This window comes from Protopterus annectens, chromosome 15.part0 (genome assembly GCF_019279795.1).
Source record: "Protopterus annectens isolate FY-2018-M chromosome 15.part0, PAN1.0, whole genome shotgun sequence".
Lineage (NCBI taxonomy): Eukaryota > Metazoa > Chordata > Ceratodontiformes > Protopteridae > Protopterus > Protopterus annectens.
The window spans coordinates 460,945,655-460,964,569 of NC_056749.1; the positions used below are offsets into that span (position 1 = coordinate 460,945,655).

The 18,915-nt window shown below is 39.4% G+C and overlaps 1 protein-coding gene across 1 annotated transcript in view; it reads left to right on the forward strand.

The window, feature by feature from the left end:
- The window catches only part of LOC122789761 (AMME syndrome candidate gene 1 protein-like), a 1,107,107-nt gene that overhangs the window by 122,414 nt on the left and 965,778 nt on the right, over positions 1 to 18,915 (forward strand). Inside the window, exon 7 of the mRNA XM_044057198.1 lies at positions 18,859 to 18,913. Within this exon, the coding sequence (XP_043913133.1) occupies positions 18,859 to 18,913 (55 nt within the window). The remainder of the gene's footprint in view (positions 1 to 18,858; positions 18,914 to 18,915) is intronic.

The window sequence follows — 18,915 nt, forward strand, 5'->3', positions numbered from 1 at the left end:
TCTTTAAATACAATTAACTCTGACAAGTCACCATTAAAACAGTTAGAAAAAAGCAGTTTTTGAATAATTTCAAATCACTAACTCAAAACCATCCCAACAGTTAAAACATTCTAAAAAAAAATCTCTGAACATATTTATACTACATGAACACATGTATTAAAAAAATAGATTTCTTTGTACATTTCATGTGAAAAAAATGTTATAAGCTATTATAAACATAATCACAAATACATTCAAGCTGCATTGAAACCTGAACCACTGCCCCATCTAGTGTCTTATTGAAGGAAATTCTACTTAAAACTCAAGTTGAAACATTTGAATGAACAGCATTATACCCTAATGCAGACATAATGAAAAAAATATATAATCTGGCTGCTCTGTCTTAAGAATGGGGGCAAGACGGACATATTTATTTAAACCAGTGACTTTGTTGGCTTCAAGAAAAAGTTGCCAATAATATCGTCCCTGTATTCTATCCTCGTCTCCCATGGTCCCTCTAGGGTCCTGTACTATTTATTCTAATATTAAAAAAAAGTGAATATCGCCTGCGTACAACTTAAGGTGTGCTTGAATAAAGCGTCCGTACCTTCTTTAGTCCTAATTTCATACATATGTTTGTATACCCTTCATTGAGCTTGTGCTCAGTTTTCCCTACATAAAATACATCACATTTTTGACACAAGGCAAGGAAGGTAAATAACTTCTACACTATCACAGTTTGTGAAGTTCTTAGACTGCATAAATTTGTCCCTACTTTTAACATATACAGTTTCACAACTCGACACAAAGGGACACGGCGTGCAAGCTCGACATTTATATGTACCAACTCTTCTCTTATTAAAAACCTCGGGCTTGTAATTATCATGCTGTAAAATGTCCTTAATGTTGCATCTTTTCTTAAAAACAATTTTAATAGGGTGCTTGAAAATTGGATCCAGACCTGAAAAGCTAACAGATCTCTCCCAGTTACTCATAACAATATTTTAACAAGGTTTACTTCACAGATTTTGTTCAAAACTAAGGCCCCTTTGTATTCTTTACACTCCTGCCTATCACCTTCAGAACACTGATGTTTTGATACTTTGGTACTCACAAATTCTTTCCCTAAAATAGGGATAAATTTGTTTTTTCTAACTTCCTTAACCTCCTTCAACACTTCGTCCACCAGAAATGATGGATATTCTCCCCAGAAACATTTTTTTAATAATGCACATTCATTGTTAAAATCTTGTTCGCTAGTGGTCATTTTTGTTGCCGTAAGAATTGTCCTTTGACATCTCTTTTGCCTACAAGGATGGGCACTATTACAGTAAAGGTAGGAGTTGGAATATGTCTTTCTGATATACCCAAGATTTAAATCCCTGTGGATGTTCAACTTTCTGCATATTTACATTCAAATAATTCACTGTATCTTTAGAAATGTTATAGGTGAACTTAGTGGTGCAATCTACGTACTCTATAAACTTTCTTCTGTGCCACTCCAAAAAATACATATATCATTCAGATATCGTTTGCAATATTTTAAATATTTAACAAATGGGGAATGAAACACATTTCTGTTCCCAAATCTGTAGTACGATATTCACATAGGTGGGGGCACAACATGCCCCCATTGCTACCCCACTTTCCTGTTTGTAATATTTACCATCAAAATGAATAAACATTGTTCTTAAGTACTAACTCCATTAATTCAACACACTCCCTAAATTCATTATCATTCAAGCCTCTCACTTCCCTTAGGGCTCCTTCAAGCCATTCAAGCCCAGTGTCATGAAGTATAACAGAGAATAAGTCTACAATATCTGTCGTCACAAAAATCAACTCCTCATCATATAATTCACCTTTAATACTTTTTAAGAAATCCCACAAGTCTTTTAAGATCCCTGCATGTGCAGTCCATATCTTTAGTTTATTTTCCAGAGATTTCACTAAAGGGTAGTTCTTTGACCCAGTTGCGGCCACTGTGGGTATAAGTGGGGGATCCATTGCATTCTTATGGACTTTGGGGATTTCAAAAATAAATGGAATGGTACATATTTCTATCCACAAATAATTGTGTGTGTCCTTCTCTGTCATACTGTCAAATAAATATTCCTTTTTTTTTTTTTTTTTTCCTTTCAAACACCACGAGATTGAAGTCTATTTAAGCAATAACCCATGCCTGGGTGTGGGTAATGCTGGATTTATCCACTGTTGGTGTGGTTTGGTCATAAGGGCGAAGCCCAAATGACCAAAGACAACTGTGGGTAAATCCAGCATTACCACACCAGAAGTGGTTATTGCTTATATTAATGACATTATTTAAGAAAAAAAATACTTTTCTTAAATAATGGCATTGTATAATGCCTCCGTGCTGCCCTTCCACAGCTGTCTGGTATCTTGGGGCAGTTCTGATGTACTGCATGCGTATGCTTATGCAGTACATCAGAGCTGTGTGTAGAGGAAGCAAAGGAGAAAGGAAGATCTCAGTTGCTTTTTTAAAGTTGTCTTGCTATGTTAAACGAGTTTAACATAGTGAGAGAGCTTTAAAAAAAGCAACAGAGATAGGAAGATCTCCGTTGCTTTTTTTTTTTAAGATATCTTGCTATGTATGCTTTTTTTTTAAGATATCTTGCTATGTTAAACTGGTTTACCATAGCGAGATTACAGCAACGGAGCTCTTCCGTTCTCTGTTGCTGTCAAACACAAAAAAAGTAAATACTTATACTAATGGAAAAAGTCAGGGCGACCAGACCTTTTTCCATTAGTATAAGTCTGATTTACAACGGGCATGCTGACCAATCCGCGTGCATGTTTTGGAATAATAATGGGGGGGGGGTCATTGTATAATTTGTAATAAGCCACATTTACTTCATTTTTATGAAACCCTAGAGTATTTGTCTTTGCTGTTCAAAATGTCTATCATTTTACCCACATAGAGCATCCATCCATCAATACTGAGCCCCCTCAGCCTGGCTTCATTGCCCTGATTTGTTTATTATTTCTCAATTTATCCGGTAAAATCCTTTCTTCTAGAGGGGGTTAGGGAATATTTTGTTATGGTGAAAAACTTCTCTAAGTTCTTTCTCTACTACATTTTCAAATTCTTAAGTTGGGGGCAAATTGTTAGGTTGAAAGTGCTTTTCTTTTTAAGCATCTTTCCTGAATTCCCCTCCAAAGAATTCTCTGAAAACATAAGTTCTAGATTTTTTTTTGTAATAATTTCAAATCTATTAACACATTACCAATTTCACTCTTCTTGTTTGGAATGACCTTAAAACCTTTAAACAGCTTAAAATAGATTTTATTCACAACAAATGTAATTAAATATATTAAAATTGTGGTAGGTAAATGTAGCTGTCCTTCAAAATTTTTTCTTCTCTAGTCAAGAACCCCTCCCTAGGCACTTCTTTATTACCATTAATAATCTTCCCTTTAAATTCTTCTCTTGGGCAGTACCTTCCACTATTATAATAGTAATAAACGGTGTTCTTGTTCTTTAACCTTTCCAACCACCGTACAGAAGAAAATTCTAAAGGCTCATAAATGTCAAATTTGATTATTATTGTCATAGTGTTCGTGTGACTTAGTCATTTTCCTAGAAATATCTTCCCCTTACCTCTTCTGTCGATCATAAGCTTCGTAATTCAAGGGTATGTTAACAACCCTATCATACTGGAAAGGGGGACCCTTGGGTCTGTATGCTTAGGGTGGAACATGAACAGGAGTGTTGTTACCCTAGCTCTTTCAAGTTTTTTGTATTTCCTTTTGATTAAAAAACACTTTTTTCTTCTATATTGGTCTTAATACAATCATATTTCTCCCTCTCTTATTCTACTGTGTACATTAAATCATTAATACGTTTATTAGTAAAATCAGTCTGTTCAAAAAGTGTTTATCTCTCTCTCATTCTGCTTAATTATACCTCTCATAATATCAAAACCACATGTATCAAAAATCTTAAGAAGCTCTAGATGAAATTCAGAACCTTCCATCACATTATTCGGATACTTGAAAACTTTTACGTCCTTTAGGAACCACACCTCTATTAATGCATTCTTTCAGATATTCATTGTACCTAAGGTTTTGTATTTAAGCATAAAATCATGCAGTCTAACATTGGTATGATATGAAATGGCTTCACCATGAAACATCCAACAGTTTTCTTTATTATTATTCTTTTAGGAGATAAATTTTATAAGATCATTTCTAAGGAAGAAGTACACTCAGTTATTCGATACGTTTTGGACAGAATATCAGATATTTATCATAGTGGTATGATAACGAAAGAAGTTTTTGATTATCTTATAGTTAAGAATCCCCTCATACCACAGATTCATGACCTTCCTAAAATTCATAAGAATGTGCATGATCCACCCATGCGACCTATAGTCACTGGAGGTGGTTGGGTAACCGAGCATCTTTCGGTTTATGTGGAAAAACATCTACGACCTATATTAAACAAGAGTAGACATGTCTTGAAAGATAGTAAGTCATTCCTCATAGATCATTATGAATGCCTAAGAAATGTTACAACTATGGAAGAACTTACCCTGGTCACATTGGACATACAGTCCTTATTTACCATTATTCCCAACAACATAGGTATTCAGTACATCTCAGATTATTTGAAGAAAAATAGTGATTTCACTATAATACAGATAGATCTGTTGACATATTTTCTAGAATTGGTTCTAGAAAATAATTTATTTATATTTTATGACACCATCTATAAGCAACAAGATGGTGTAGCTATGGGGACCCCATGCGCCAATACTTATGCCAACATGTTTTTGGCACATTGGGAAGAGGCTACCCTGTTCATGGTTGAAGAATTTAAGGCACATGTGGTCTTCTATCGACGATTTGTTGATTACCTTTTTATTTTATGGAAAGGGAGGGGAGATGAATTGGATATTCTTTTTGTGAAAATGAACAACTTAACAGAGTATCTTAAGTTCACCATGAAGAGTTCTAGCTCTAGAATAGACTATCTGGATTTATATATAGAAAGGTTATCCAATGGATTATTCAACACTGGGGTATACCGTAAGTCATGTTATCGGAACAGTTTATTAATGAGATCTAGTATGCATCCAACCTATGTATTCAGGAATATTATTAAAGGCCAAGGAATGAGGGCCTCTAGGTTGAATCCTTCTGAAGCAGGCTTTATGGAAGAGCTTGCTAGCCTAAGGCAGAAACTGTTGGATAAAGGATATAGGGAAGATGAGATTGACGAGCACCTGGCATCAGCAGCTAGCCTTCGAGAGAACATAGCTGCACCATATTTCGGGCCAAGTTTGAATCTGTACAGAGAAGAGATATCTCATAGAGCATCTCTCGTTAAGATTCCAACTTTTTATACTAGTGATAGAATGGAACTCGATAACATTTCTAAGAATTGGTCAATTTTGCAGGTGGATGGAGATATAAGGGAGATTGTGGGTGATCGACCACACTTGTATATCGAAACAAGATGAATTTAAAGAGGATGCTCTGTTACCCAAGGAATAAGGAAATACATTCTGGTGATGAACACACTAGACCATGTGGGCATTGTAATTTTTGTATGTATATAGATATTCGTAAGAGCTTTTTTCATCCTGACCTACGTAGAGATTTTAGGACATCAGTTAGAGCTGACTGTATGACATCTAATCTTGTTTATCTGGCAGAATGTCAGAATTGCTCTTCTTTTTATGTTGGAAAAACTAATAGACCTTTTAGGGTATAGAATATGTGAGCATGTGTATTATATTAGGAAACAACTTGAACATAATGCCCTAGCTAAACACACCATAAAACATGATGAAAGTCATACCTTTCTTTTTATTGCCCTAGAGGTTATTTCTCCTAGTATACGAGAAGGTGACATTAGGAACCATACTGAATTTAGGGAGAATAATTGGATTATAACACTGAGGGCTGATAGAGGTATGGGACTCAGTGAGAGGGCATCTGTAAAACCATCATTAAGGAAACGTAATATTAGATAGTGTTAAGAAGAAGACCTCATGTTCACATTTTCTATATACATTCAGTTCGCTCACAGATGGTGTTAAAAAGATGACTATAATGTCCATATTTCTTAAATACATTAATCTGCTCATAGAACATTAGAAGTGCTCCACTGTGTCTAATATTTAAGTAGTATGCATATTATTGGATGAACATAGAGTTGTGTATATATAAAAAATAATACATATATACAGAACTTTATTGTATGTATTTTTAGTTATAGTATTACTATTATATAATGGTTATACATAGGTTCTGTTTATATTTTTAACAATTTTACTTGTAAGGTGATTTATTTAGTGAAATGGTCTATAGTGAATACATAAAAGTTTTTAGAAGATTTTTTTTTTTTTAATATAGGTTATTCCTTTAACGTAGTAATTGATATGGAAGCCTGATTGGTTATCAGTTTTTTGAATTTAGGCATAAATGCTTTGAGTGAAGGTTATTTAACATGGATCTGATGAAGCTTTGTAAGCGAAAGCACGCTCATCCGTTTTATTCATTTGTTTTTCATTGGAGAATAAAATAGAGTTATATACAAGACCTTCCTGCTTGTGCTCCGTTTTTACTATTGTGGACATTGGTTTATAAAAAGTGTAGTTACGGAGCATTTACGTGGTTGGCTTGTAGTGAACTTTTTATTTTTGAGAATTTTCTTTATTGGTTAAACAGAAAATATTCATTTGCTAATCTCCCCACAAGTGGGAAGAAACAGGGTTAACATTAGTCTTTAAAAGCAGAGCTGGCAAAATGGCCACCATTTTGTTTAGTCCATTTTTCTTTAGGTGCCGATCCTTCTCCTGTACTCCTGCTACTGCCAGTATTGGACTGGCCCTCTGGTAGAGTAGTAAAAATATTGGGAAGTCAAACACACTCCATACTCGCTGGTGCGGCTGCAGACCCATCCTGGACGCCTCCATTACTGTCCATATTCACTTCCAGTTCACGCTCTCTCCTGTATGAGACTTCTTGCATCATTTCCTGGTTTCTGGGAATTGTTCCCATGGAAGCAGTCTTCCCCAGTCAGTCCCTGGTGATTCTGGGAAAGTAAGTTCACTATCTGGGTTTGGACACCCAGAACTTGACTCATTTTTCCATCAGCACTCCCCTGGGAACTTTCCCCGATAGGGAATAGGGAAGTTAGTCTGGAACTCAAAGTCCTACATACATAAAAAACACAACCAAAACCAAAGGAAGAAACTCATTGCCAAACAACATCAAAAGGTGACAACTCGGGGGAAAAAAAAAACTGCAATAGGTACCGACTGTGAGAGGTCCAGAAAGCACCCAGAAGTAAAGGCAAAAATAAGCAGTTTATTCCAATACACTCCTTTACACATGAAGTGACTCGCTGCGTTTTTGTACCTGTACACAGGACTTATCAGATCTCGAACACCCTACCCACAATTCTTTAAATACACTTACAATTAATTAATTGGCAAATCACCATAAAAAAGTGAGAAAAAAGTTTAAAAATCACTAACCCAAAACCATCCCAACAGTTGAATTATTCTAAAAAAATTTCTGAACATATTAACACATAAATAATAAACACGTATTAAAAAATACAAATTCTTTTCTGCAATTATGTGAAAAAGGTTTTAGGCTAACGTAAACATAATCATACGTTCAAGCTGCAGTGAAACATGAACCAATACCCCCATCTAGTGTCGTATTGAAGGAAATTCTACTGAAAAGTTAAGTTAAAACATGTGAGTAAGCACCCTTATACCGTAATGCAGAGACAATGAAAAACTTTATAATCTGGCTGCTCTAACTTTAAGAACGGGAGCAATGGAGACAAGTTCATTTAAACCGAGGACTCTTTTGGCTTCAAGAAAAAGTTTCCAATACATCTCCCTGTATTCTATCCTTGTCTCCCATGGTCCTGAACTTTTTGTTCTAATACAAAAAAAAGTAAATGTCGCCTGCTTTCAACTTAAAGCGTTGGTACCTTCTTTAGTCCTAATTTTATACTTGTTTGTATAACCTTCTTTTGAGCTTGCACTCAGTTTTCCCTACATAAAATGCATCACATTTTTTACACAAGGCAAGGTAAATAACAACTACACTATCACAATTTGTGAAGGCCATGTCCCCTGTGTATTTACCCTGCCTTTTTTTTTTTTGTTTTTTTTTTATATAAACATGTACAGTTTCACAATTCAGCACACTTTTTGTGTGAAGAGCACAAGAAAACCGCAACTAGAAAATCTTATGTTTAAAAGTAGAAGAGGCTTTCTAGGTGCTGTCTAACTGATATCACCGGGGCCTTTATGATGTTTACCCCTCTGGTTTAAAGTTTGTGTGAGCTGCTCAGCTGTGGCTTATTTTATGCATCTATCTAGATGCATTTTGCCCCAGTCTCAGCTTGTCTGCCTGTGGATTTCCCCACTTTTGTCTCCTTTTGTGGTCAAACAGTTTATGAAATGAGTGATGCACTTGAGAAACCCTCAAAACGAATTCCTCCTCCTCAGTGTCTCCAGTTGTTCTTGAAAAATTGACCTTATCTCCTTTTGAACCTGCCTTTGAGGTTCAACACTTAGAAATTTGTTTTGCTTATTGGTCTGACAGCTGCAAGGCAAGTCTCTGAGCTGCAAGCTTCTCATGGTGGGTCAACTTTATCTGATTTTTCACAAAGGCAGGTTTGTTTTACACACAAATTCTTCTTTCATGCAAATTGTTTCTGAATTTACCCTGAATCAAGCCATCAATCTCCCAGTTTTCTTTCTGGAACCTAAAGCAAAGGAGAGAAGTATGTATGTGAACAGGCATGTCAGGTACTACCTTAACAGAACTAAGCTTTTCAGATAAGTTTAACAGCTTTTTCCTATTCTGGGGCTAAGAGGGATCAGCCTGCCTCTAAGCAAATATTGCTCTTTGGTTGTCCTGTACTATTTTTTTTGTCACTCCACCCATGGTAAATTTTTTCCAGGCAAGCTTAAAGCACAATTCACCAGAGCCTTAATCTCTTTGGTGGCATATTGGAAAGGAGTGGGCTATAAAAGCATTATAGAGGCAGCATCGTGATCCTCTGTTCATACCGTTACCAAACACTACAAACTAGACTCTTAATCCTGGATCCTTATCCTTCTTTCATCCTTCCAGGTAGGGTAAGCTTTGGGAATCTACATATCTGTCACTGAGGCAATGTGAATGATCAACATAGTGCAGTTGCATAAGGCTTACTTAACCTGTAACAGTAGATGTTAGACTTTCACACTGCCTCAATAGCAGCATCCACTAATCACCCCCTTACTTTGTACACAGTTCGATTTTTTGGTGGTGGTTTTTTTTTTTTTTTTTTGCTGCAGATTGGTTTCGGGTAATTTTTGTTTGTGGCCCTTGTGTTTTTCCTACTTGACACTAAAAGCCTGAATAACTGATTTTTTGTGACTGGAATTAGGCTTCCCCAGGTGGGAGGGTTTAGCCAGTCCACAAATCTATTGGAGTCAGAGGAGGGAAGTCTGAGCTTAGGAAAGCTGCCAGCGTGGGTTTGTGTGCAGGCACAGAACCCATGTGTCACTGAAGAATTGTGAAACTCTAGCATTTACTGCTGCAGGAAAATAGGACTTGTGTAACTGTACTTTTGTCTTGTTATACATTATCAATTAGAAAGTAAACTTGCATCTCTGTCAGTAGTTTTCAGAATGAGAAACTGCACAGACATTCAGCAGGTCTGTCTGTCTGTTAGGGATACATGAGGAGCAAAACATACACCTCTTGAAGGCTCCATTCAATACCTGTCAATTAATATTTTAAAAGCTGTGGTCATATTCTCTCCATTTGAACTGAAAGAGTGCAACATGTTAAAAAAAAAAAAAAAAAGAATCAAACGGCTCACATCAGCATGGTGCTCACATCAGCATGGATGACAGCAAAAGAAAACTAAAGACCTCTGTCAGAATTAAAATTAAAACCAGTTTTCTGTGACAGCATCTGGATTAAATAGTCTGAACCAGAGTTAGTTTTCCAGATATAAGTGCTGGATGTTCTTCATCTCACATTGCTGCAGTCCTTACACTTGGGTAGTCCGCTGTCCTCGGTCGGCCCGAATATCAAAGTATTAGGCTGACGTCGGTCAAGGCGCTTAAGACTGACATCAGGACATCAGGGTACAAATGCGCATGACCGACGTCATATCCTCAGTCTTTTTTGCCGCATGGTCCGATGCAGAAGCAGCGTTGCAAGTGCCGTTCGGCGTTCTGAAATGTTTCGAATTCGGAGTTTCAGACAGAGTCAAAGTTGGCTAAGTACCCCGTTGGGGAATATTTTAGTTTTTTCTTGCCTCAGTGGTTTACCGGATGTCAGAAAAAGTGAATAACTGTATTTCTTGTGGGAAGCAGATACCGCATAGGGACTGTCATACTTTGTGTATTCCTTGTTTGGGGCCTGAGCACGACGTTGTTGGGTGTCGCTTTTGTGCTAGGTTCAATAAGCGCACTATTAAGCGAAGGTTAGATTGTGCCAGGTTGGTCTTCGGGAAGCGGTGCAATTATAATATGCCGTCGGATGCTCCGGCGCCCGCTTCAAGAAGCGCAAAGACAAAGCAGCTAAACCCAGGCAAGAAGAGTCATCCGTGCGGACGCCGGTTCTTTAGAGGCGTCAGTGGAACCGGTGGTTCCACCAGAGGCTTCTCTGGAGTCCCAGGGGGAGACTTTGATATTGCAGGATGTGGCCTCTCAGGAGGCAGGTCAGGCTGAAGGGGCTTCACAGGTTACTGTACTCCCTCCCTTCCTAGGGTGGTTAGGCCCTCTCCTTCTGTTTCCAAGGCTTCTCCCAGAGGCAGGCCAGGTTTAGCTTCTGTTGGTGTCACTCCTAGTTCTACAGGATCTGTGCCCAGGAAGCACATGCTTAAAATGGCAGAAGATTTAATTACTTTGATTAGAGGTTCTTTGCCCCCTCCTGATAAGAGGCCTAGGGTGGAACCAGAGTTGGGGAGTTTTGAGCAGGCTTGGATGTTTCAGAGTCTTGACTGAAGACTTGCTGGAGTACTCAACTTTTTCTGATTCTGATCCAGATGATTCGACTCCTTCTGCTTCTCCTCCAGAGGATTTTTCTTTTCAGAGACTCTTCATTCCATGAGGGAACATTTTAAGTGGGAAGGTCAGGACTTCTCTGATTCCAGGAAAAGGCTTAGGGAATTTTTGCTTTACCCCAGCATAGGCCTTTGGCTATACCACGGTTCTGGATGTTGTGGAAGATGTGTTTGCAGAGGCTTCACTTCATCCTGATTCTTTGCCTCCTGCTCCTGTTAAACCGGATAGGTATTACAGGGTGCCTGAGGCTCATAAATATCTTTATAAGAGTCCTAGGGCGGACCCAGAAACTGTTAGTCAGGGACCTAAGGGTGTCAAGGCCTCTGTTGTAGAAAATCCGGTTCCTCCAGATAGAGGCCAGAGCTTTGGATAGATGGGGAAAGAAAGTCTATACTTCTTCCACCTTAGCTATGAGGGCTTTGAATTGCCAGTTTCACATGTTGAAATATCAAAACTATCTTCTTTCTCAATTGAAGTCTAAGGTAGATGCTCTGGCGGAAGGTATTGAGTGTAAAGAATTACAAGATTTGGTACATGTCTCTGAACAGGTGGGTAAGCATTCTTTACAATGTGGTTTTGATGCTGTACAGGCCTCGTCTAGGGTGGCTGCCACTGGGTCAGTTCTTCGCAGGCACGCCTGGCTGAGGGATCAGAATTTATCTGACCATGTTAAGACAAGGATTTTGGATGCTCCTTTACAGTCTGATGTGTTTGGTTCACCTGTGGAGTCAGTCTTGAAGAAAATGGAAGACAAGGCTAAGTCTATGCAGGCTGTTAAAGATTTTTTTCAAGTTCAGCCTCCGAAGTTTAGTAGGAATTGGCCTGCTAAGGGGTGGACGTACCCTTCTTATGATTCACAGTCTAGGGGTAGATCTAGACGTGGTAGGGGCAGAGCTCAGAGCTCCTTCAGACCTAGAACAGGGAGTTCACCTGCACAATCTTCGGGTGAGGGCAGGGGCCAGTCCTTTCGTAAACAGGCCCAATGACCTACCTTTTCAGCTGCCGGATCCTTCTTGCCTGGCAGCACCTTTGGGAGGAAGGTTGGCACTCTTCAAGGAAAATTGGAGTTTGATTACCCAAGACAGATGGGTATTGGATATCATACACCAAGGTTACAAGTTTTATTTCCATACCTTGCCTCCTTTCAAAGGCATGCCGGACGTTCCTCCTCAGCAAAGACTAGAGGCTCACAAACAAATTTCTCTGCTGCTTCAAATAGGGGCCATACAACCAGTCCCTCTGCCAGAAGTGGGCCTAGGATTTTATTCTCGCCTGTTCCTAGTACCAAAGAAGGGGAACACGTGGAGACCAATTTTGGATTTATCTATCCTCAACACTTATCTGGACATTCCCAAGTTCAAAATGTTGACGTTACAACAGCTTTTACCTCTGCTGGGCAAAGATCACTGGATGGTGACTCTGGATCTCAAGGAGGCTTACCTTCATGTTCCTATCAGGCTAAGTTGCAGGAAGTATCTGCGTTTTCGGGCTGGGACTTCTCATTATCAGTTCTCTGCATTGCCCTTTGGCTTATCTACTGCCCAGAGTGTTCACGAAGGTTCTGGCTCCAGTGATAGCTTTCTTCAGGCTAAGAGGAATACAGATCTATCCTTATTTGGACGATTGCCTGATTCTGGCCCAAGGAAAGGACGAACTTCTTCATCATTTACAGTATGTGATAGCAGTGCTAAGATGCCTGGGGTATTCTGTGAACGAAATAAAGTCCAGTCTAGTACCCTCTCAGGACATGTGCTTTCTGGGTGTGAGACTGAATACAGCATCCCAGATGGCCTTTTGACCCCGGACAAACAAAAGAATCTTTCTCTTTACTTCCATCAATTGTCTCATCAGTCCAGGCTGACTGCAAGGACAGTCCTTCAAGCCTTGGGGTTCATGGCATCTTGTATTCTGGTGCTTCCCAATGCCAAACTGCATATGAGGAAGCTACAATGGTATCTCAAAATGTATGGACACAGCACTGCCAAGATATGGACACTGTCATTCAGATAATACCTTGCATTCAAAAGGAATTTTTGTGGTGGGCTCAGGAATGTCACCTAAACAAGGGACTCTCTGTGACCCGGCCAGAGGCGAGTCAGATTCTAACGACAGATGCCTCAGACAAAGCTTGGGAGCTCATCTAAATGGAAAGTGGGTACAAGACACATGGCCTGCCAGACTTCAACATCTACATATCAACTTGAAGGAGATGTTAGCAGTCCAATTTGCATTAATAGCTTTCAAGGATTTACTTCTTCCAGGGCAGGTGTTGGTTCTAACAGACAACACAACTGTCATGTGGTACATCAACAAGCAAGGGGGAACACATTCTTATCCTCTATGCAGACAAGCAATGATTTTGTGGGAGACTGCTCTCAGTTTACAACTAAATCTTCAGGCAAGGTTTCTGCCGGGAGCACAGAACTCCTTAGCAGATGTGTTGAGCAGACAAATTATGGATCCCCACGAGTGGAAATTGGATCCTCATGTATTTCAGAAATTGACAGTGTTATGGGGAACTCCAGACATAGATCTGTTCGCTTCTCCACTAAACTACCAGCTGCCAAAGTTTTGCACAAAAGGTTTCATCCCACAGCTTGGAAAGTGGATGCTCTTTCATTCAATTGGAGCAATCTTCATGTGTATGCCTTTCCACCTCTGCCTCTCCTCCCAAAGGTACTCCTGAAGGTCAGACAGGACAAGCCAAAGATGATTTTAATAGCTCCAGATTGGCCTCGACAGCACTGGTACCCATTACTGAGAAGTCTGGTGCGGAGCCTCCATGGCCTTTGCCTTCGATTCCGCACCTGCTGTCTCAGGAGAACAGTCATTTACTCAATGTCAAACTTCACTCTCTTCACCTAACAGCCTGGCATATTCTGTTTTAAACCCTGGAGGGTCTCAGCTTCCACAGCAAGTTTTGAATGTTATTTTGGAGGCCAGAAGGCCTAGTACAAGGAAAGTGTACGCAGATAAATGGAAGAGATTTTTATTTTGGAGTACAGCAAAGGAATTTGATGTTTCTAAGCCTAATTTAAGTGTGGCTCTTCAATATCTTGCTGAGTTACTGGACAAAGGTTTGTCCTTCTCCTCTATTAAGGTTCATGCTGCAGCAATTTCTGCTCACTATGACTGTGACCCACCATTGTTTTCTCATCCTTTGTTTAAGCAATTCCTTAGAGGGCAAAGAATATAAGACCCCCCGTAGAGCTCCTACTCCTGCTTGGGATCTCAATTTTGTGTTGGAGAAACTCACTCTACAACCTTTTGAGCCTGCAGCTACTGCCAAGTTGAAATATTTATCATGGAAGACTGCGTTTTTTGTTGGCCATTACCTCTGCGAGAAGGGTTTCTGAATTACAGGCCCTTATGGCGGTTGAGCCTTTCTTAATTTTCCATAAGGATAGGGTATCTTTGCATACTAATCCTTCCTTTATGCCTAAAGTGGTTTCTAGTGTGGCTTTAAACCAAACTATTCATTTGCCTACTTTTTATGCAAACCCCCAAAATAAAGGGGAAAAGATTTTGCACACTTTGGATATACACAGGCAGTTGCGATATTATTTGAGCAGAACTAAAGGGTTCAGGCAGTCTCAGCAGTTATTTGTTTCATTTGCTTTGGGTTCTCAGGGCAAGCCTGTGTCAAAACAAACTATTTCTAAGTGGATTGGGTTTTGTATTGCTTTCTGTTATTCCCATCATGGTAAGGAGATTCCAGCTGGGATTAGGCCTCATTCCACTAGGGCTACTGCCACTTCTACAGCTTTTTAAGGGGTGGCAACTAAAGATATTTTGGAGGCAGCTACTTGGAGTTCAGTGCATACTTTCTCTAAGCATTACCACCTTCCACTTTACTCTAAATCTAGGGCTGGTTTTGCCACTGCAATTTTACAGGGCATTTTGGCAGCTCCTACTGCTTTATAGTTTTGCCATCCTCCCTTACCTCTGCTTTGGGATTCTACCCAAGTGTATGGACTGCAGCAATGTGAGATGAAGAACATAGTACAGTTTTGTACCTACCATAAATGTAGATGTTCGAAGATCCACATTGCTGCAGTCCAATTTACCCTCCCTCCTTCCCCTCTGTAGTTAGAGGCGGTTGTGTGGTTTGGGTTGTGAATATTGTGGATATTGTATATATTGTACATATGATTAGTGCAAGGGTGGTTGGTTGTTTTTTGCTGTCTTTTGGTTTTGACCTTTCTTTTTAGGGTCTTCTGACATCTGGGGCAAGAAAAGACTGAGGATATGACGTTGGTCATGCGCATTTGTACCCTGACGTCCTGATGTCAGTCTTAAGCGCCTTGACCGACGTCAGCCTAATACTTTGATATTCGGGCCGACCGAGGACAGCGGACTACCCAAGTGTAAGGACTGCAGCAATGTGGATCTTCGAACATCTACATTTATGGTAGGTACAAAACTGTACTTTACTCAGGTTCTGGAGTCAGATTACCAGCAGAACACCAGCTGTTAACGTCATGGCACATTGAGCCCTAGCAATTTATGTGCATGTGCAGTATTTATAGAAATGGTAGTGGAGTACATGCAGGGAAATGTAGTTTGGTGCACTAGTGAGATGTGTAGCTACTGCATTTAAGGCCAGGCTTCAAGATCACAGTGAATAAAATGCTTTGTGCTTTCTGTTATCTTTGCTTAACCATATTGAGGGCAACATAATTAATAGCTGCTAAAAAGTCTTGCCCACATGAGTAGCAGCTGTGGGCCACATGCTGCCCTACCCCTGACTGTGACCCTATTTTGATGAGTGAGTTAAGACACCTTTTGAAGAAGGCAGTGAGTAAGAGGAGTGATGAGGCACTTGCCTGCTTGATTCTTCCAAAGGGAGGATATAAAATGGTTTACAAACTGTGGTGGTGATACTTATGCCATAACAGGAGCCTTTGCTGTAGGTGGTGAGCATCAGAGAGGTGCACCACCATATACATGGGAGTAAAGGTTGGCTAGCAGTTGATGGCAGGCAGGGTGCACTGTGGGACCAGGAAAAAAACTGCAGAATAGATATGTTCATTCCTTTCCATTGATAGTCTCAGAGTTGGAGGCAGCCTTAGCAGACAAAAGATAGGAAGTCATTTATGTAAAGGAGATAAACATAGATCAAAGGACATAACCTTGGGGGGGTAGTTTGAAACCTCACTCTTCCACATACCACATGTTTATAAGATGGAAGAAACCCAAAGACCCTGGAAAAACCTACATGGAGTTAGAGAATTCACAAATGTTCTGCAAAAGGCATACCACCTGGGAGCAATCCAAGCTCTAATGTGACAGCACTAACCTGTGAAACCTGGTGTTTAAAAAAAATGTCCGAGTCCCCATCCTTGCCACTGTCATGAAACTCTGTAACCATATTTTTCAGAAAAGCCATCTTCCATTTAACAAAAAAAAAAAAAACTTGTGTGAAATCAGTCTTAATGGATAATTAGTCTATATTGCTCAAGAAATAGCTGAAAATGACAAACATCAGGACCTTTCATTAATCTATTATGGTGTCTGCCTGGTTATGAAGCCTTGTCAACCTATTGTTGTATACATCTTTTTGGAACCTGACATGTCTGTTGTTAAAACTGGGGGCCAAGTATGAGGGAATTGTTGCTGCATCCTTGTCTGCTTTCTTTTTAGGTAGATTATTGTGGAAAAGCATCCCACTTGAGAAAGCAGCAACTACAGAAAGATGAAATTTGATTACACAAACTCCCAACATTCCTTTTTCACTACTGAACATGAGTGAAGTAGCATAATGTAAAACTGCAGAAATGTTATGGTCTTCCAGAGTAACTTAATGAGGCTTCTACTCATTTTTGTATCTAGACAGACCCCTCCCCCCATCTTGGTTACTTAAATGTTCTTGGTCAGAAATCGCACTGTCTTGAAGTTGGGGGGGGGGTGCAATACAGTCTAATCTAAGGTTGTATATGGGAGGATCTAAAGTTAGCTAGAAGTTGCTTGTAGGAAAGAGTTGAGTAAATATCACTATAATAATTTGAAGTTAGAAAAGCTTGGCTTGCTGAGGCTGTAAAAAAAAAAAAAGCTGATCTTGACTTGATACAAAGATAACTGCTCTTTGCAAACTGCAATATTTCATGAGTCTTTCTCCAACCTCTTCATCACTGAACTGTTTTGCTCCGTAATGTTTGGTATTTTTTGTGTTCGGCAAGGAAGGACTGAGATTGTCATGAAAGTCTTCATTCAAAAGACTTGCGTTTTTAAACCATCCATGGTTGACTTCCAGTTTGTTTAGAGTCACAACCAAGAATCACTTCATAGTAGGTCTGTCATTGCAAGAGCTGACGGAAGTCTAAGACTAGGTACATATAGGAGGGCAAGGTGCTTTATAATGCTTATAAGGCCTGGGCTGCTCATTGTTGCCTGTCCCTTGATAGCAACACTGTAGTTTAGATTCTGCACAGAAGGTGGGTAATGTGTTTCATTGTAAGTTAGGTGATCATGTCTTACATTTCTTCTCACAAGGCCGAGCACCGTAATGTTAGTGAGTTTTGCAAGTCAGAATCATGAGCCTGTCAGAATACTGAAACACACTGGAAATACTGAATGTTTGTGTATGTTGAGTGTATGTATATGTATGGTAGCAATAGGGTTAGGGTTATAATAGTGTGTGTGAATGCGAGTGCTGTTCAGTGATAGGGATCGGATTGGAGTTCTAACTTGGTCCTAACTCCAGTCCTAACCATCATGTGCCAGTGCTTGCCATAACTCCAGCTCCAATCCTAACCCCAGTGGTAAATTTAACACTATGCATTTTTTTTTTTTTTGGATTTTTGCATTTAGGTGCTGGTAGCATTCGTTTTGTATGTTCTAATAATTTGTGTTTTGGATTAATTATATAGTTCTGTTGTCACACACTGTCCTAGAGCAGTATGTACAGTTCCTATTTAAATGTGTAAAACGTGGGTGCTTTACTAACAGTGCTACAGATGATGTCCTGAGACCACCACACAATAAAACAGTGTTTTACCAAAACCAGTTTCACCAACATTTGAGTCTGATATTTCTGCTTGAATATGTATTGTTTACAAATGTCTAACTTTGGACTCTCAAGTTTTATGCTCCCGTTTCAGTCTTAGCCAGCGACTCCATTGCTGGTGTATGAAATACTGCAAGCCTTCACTAATGGTATACCTCAGGGGAAACAAGCCACCTTTTTCCAAACTGAGAGAAAATGGCCACTAACTGATTTTAGTGGTTCCACAGCTTCTTTCAGGGAGGGCCTTCTTTCAATATGAATTATTTGTTTTTAGAGCATGAAAGTTAGCACAAGAAAAGGGGGACATACTGCAGACATCTTGACCATGCAGAAGCACTTTTCTGATGGACCAGTGGTTTTGGCATTGATTTTATCTTATCTCCGTGAATTATTGTAGCAATCCCTGTATGAAATGGTTGATGAGTAACCATTCCTGTTACTATAAGGGTGGACTGAATGGGCAATGGATATTTTTTTCTCTTGAGAGATTTACTCTTGATGACGCAGTCAATCTCCTAGTGATACTGCTATAGAAAATATTTGTTGGTCGTGATACCTGATGGGCATGTAGTATAACTTTACTGTCTTGAGACATCATCTAACTCTCAGAATAAACATTTACTTAATTGCTTAGGACACTGATGTACTACAATTTTGTCCACATTTCTTTGACATTTTTCGTTAATATAGTCGAGCAGTATTCATTTAAGATGCTTACTTTATTGTATGAAAACATTGAGTTTATCTAGTGTGCAACTTTTTGCATCATTTTCGTTGGTGGTATTAGATTATTTTCTTTATTCTTTTCAGTGCCCTTAAAGATAGCCGTTTCCCCCCAATGACGAGGGATGAGCTGCCACGATTGAG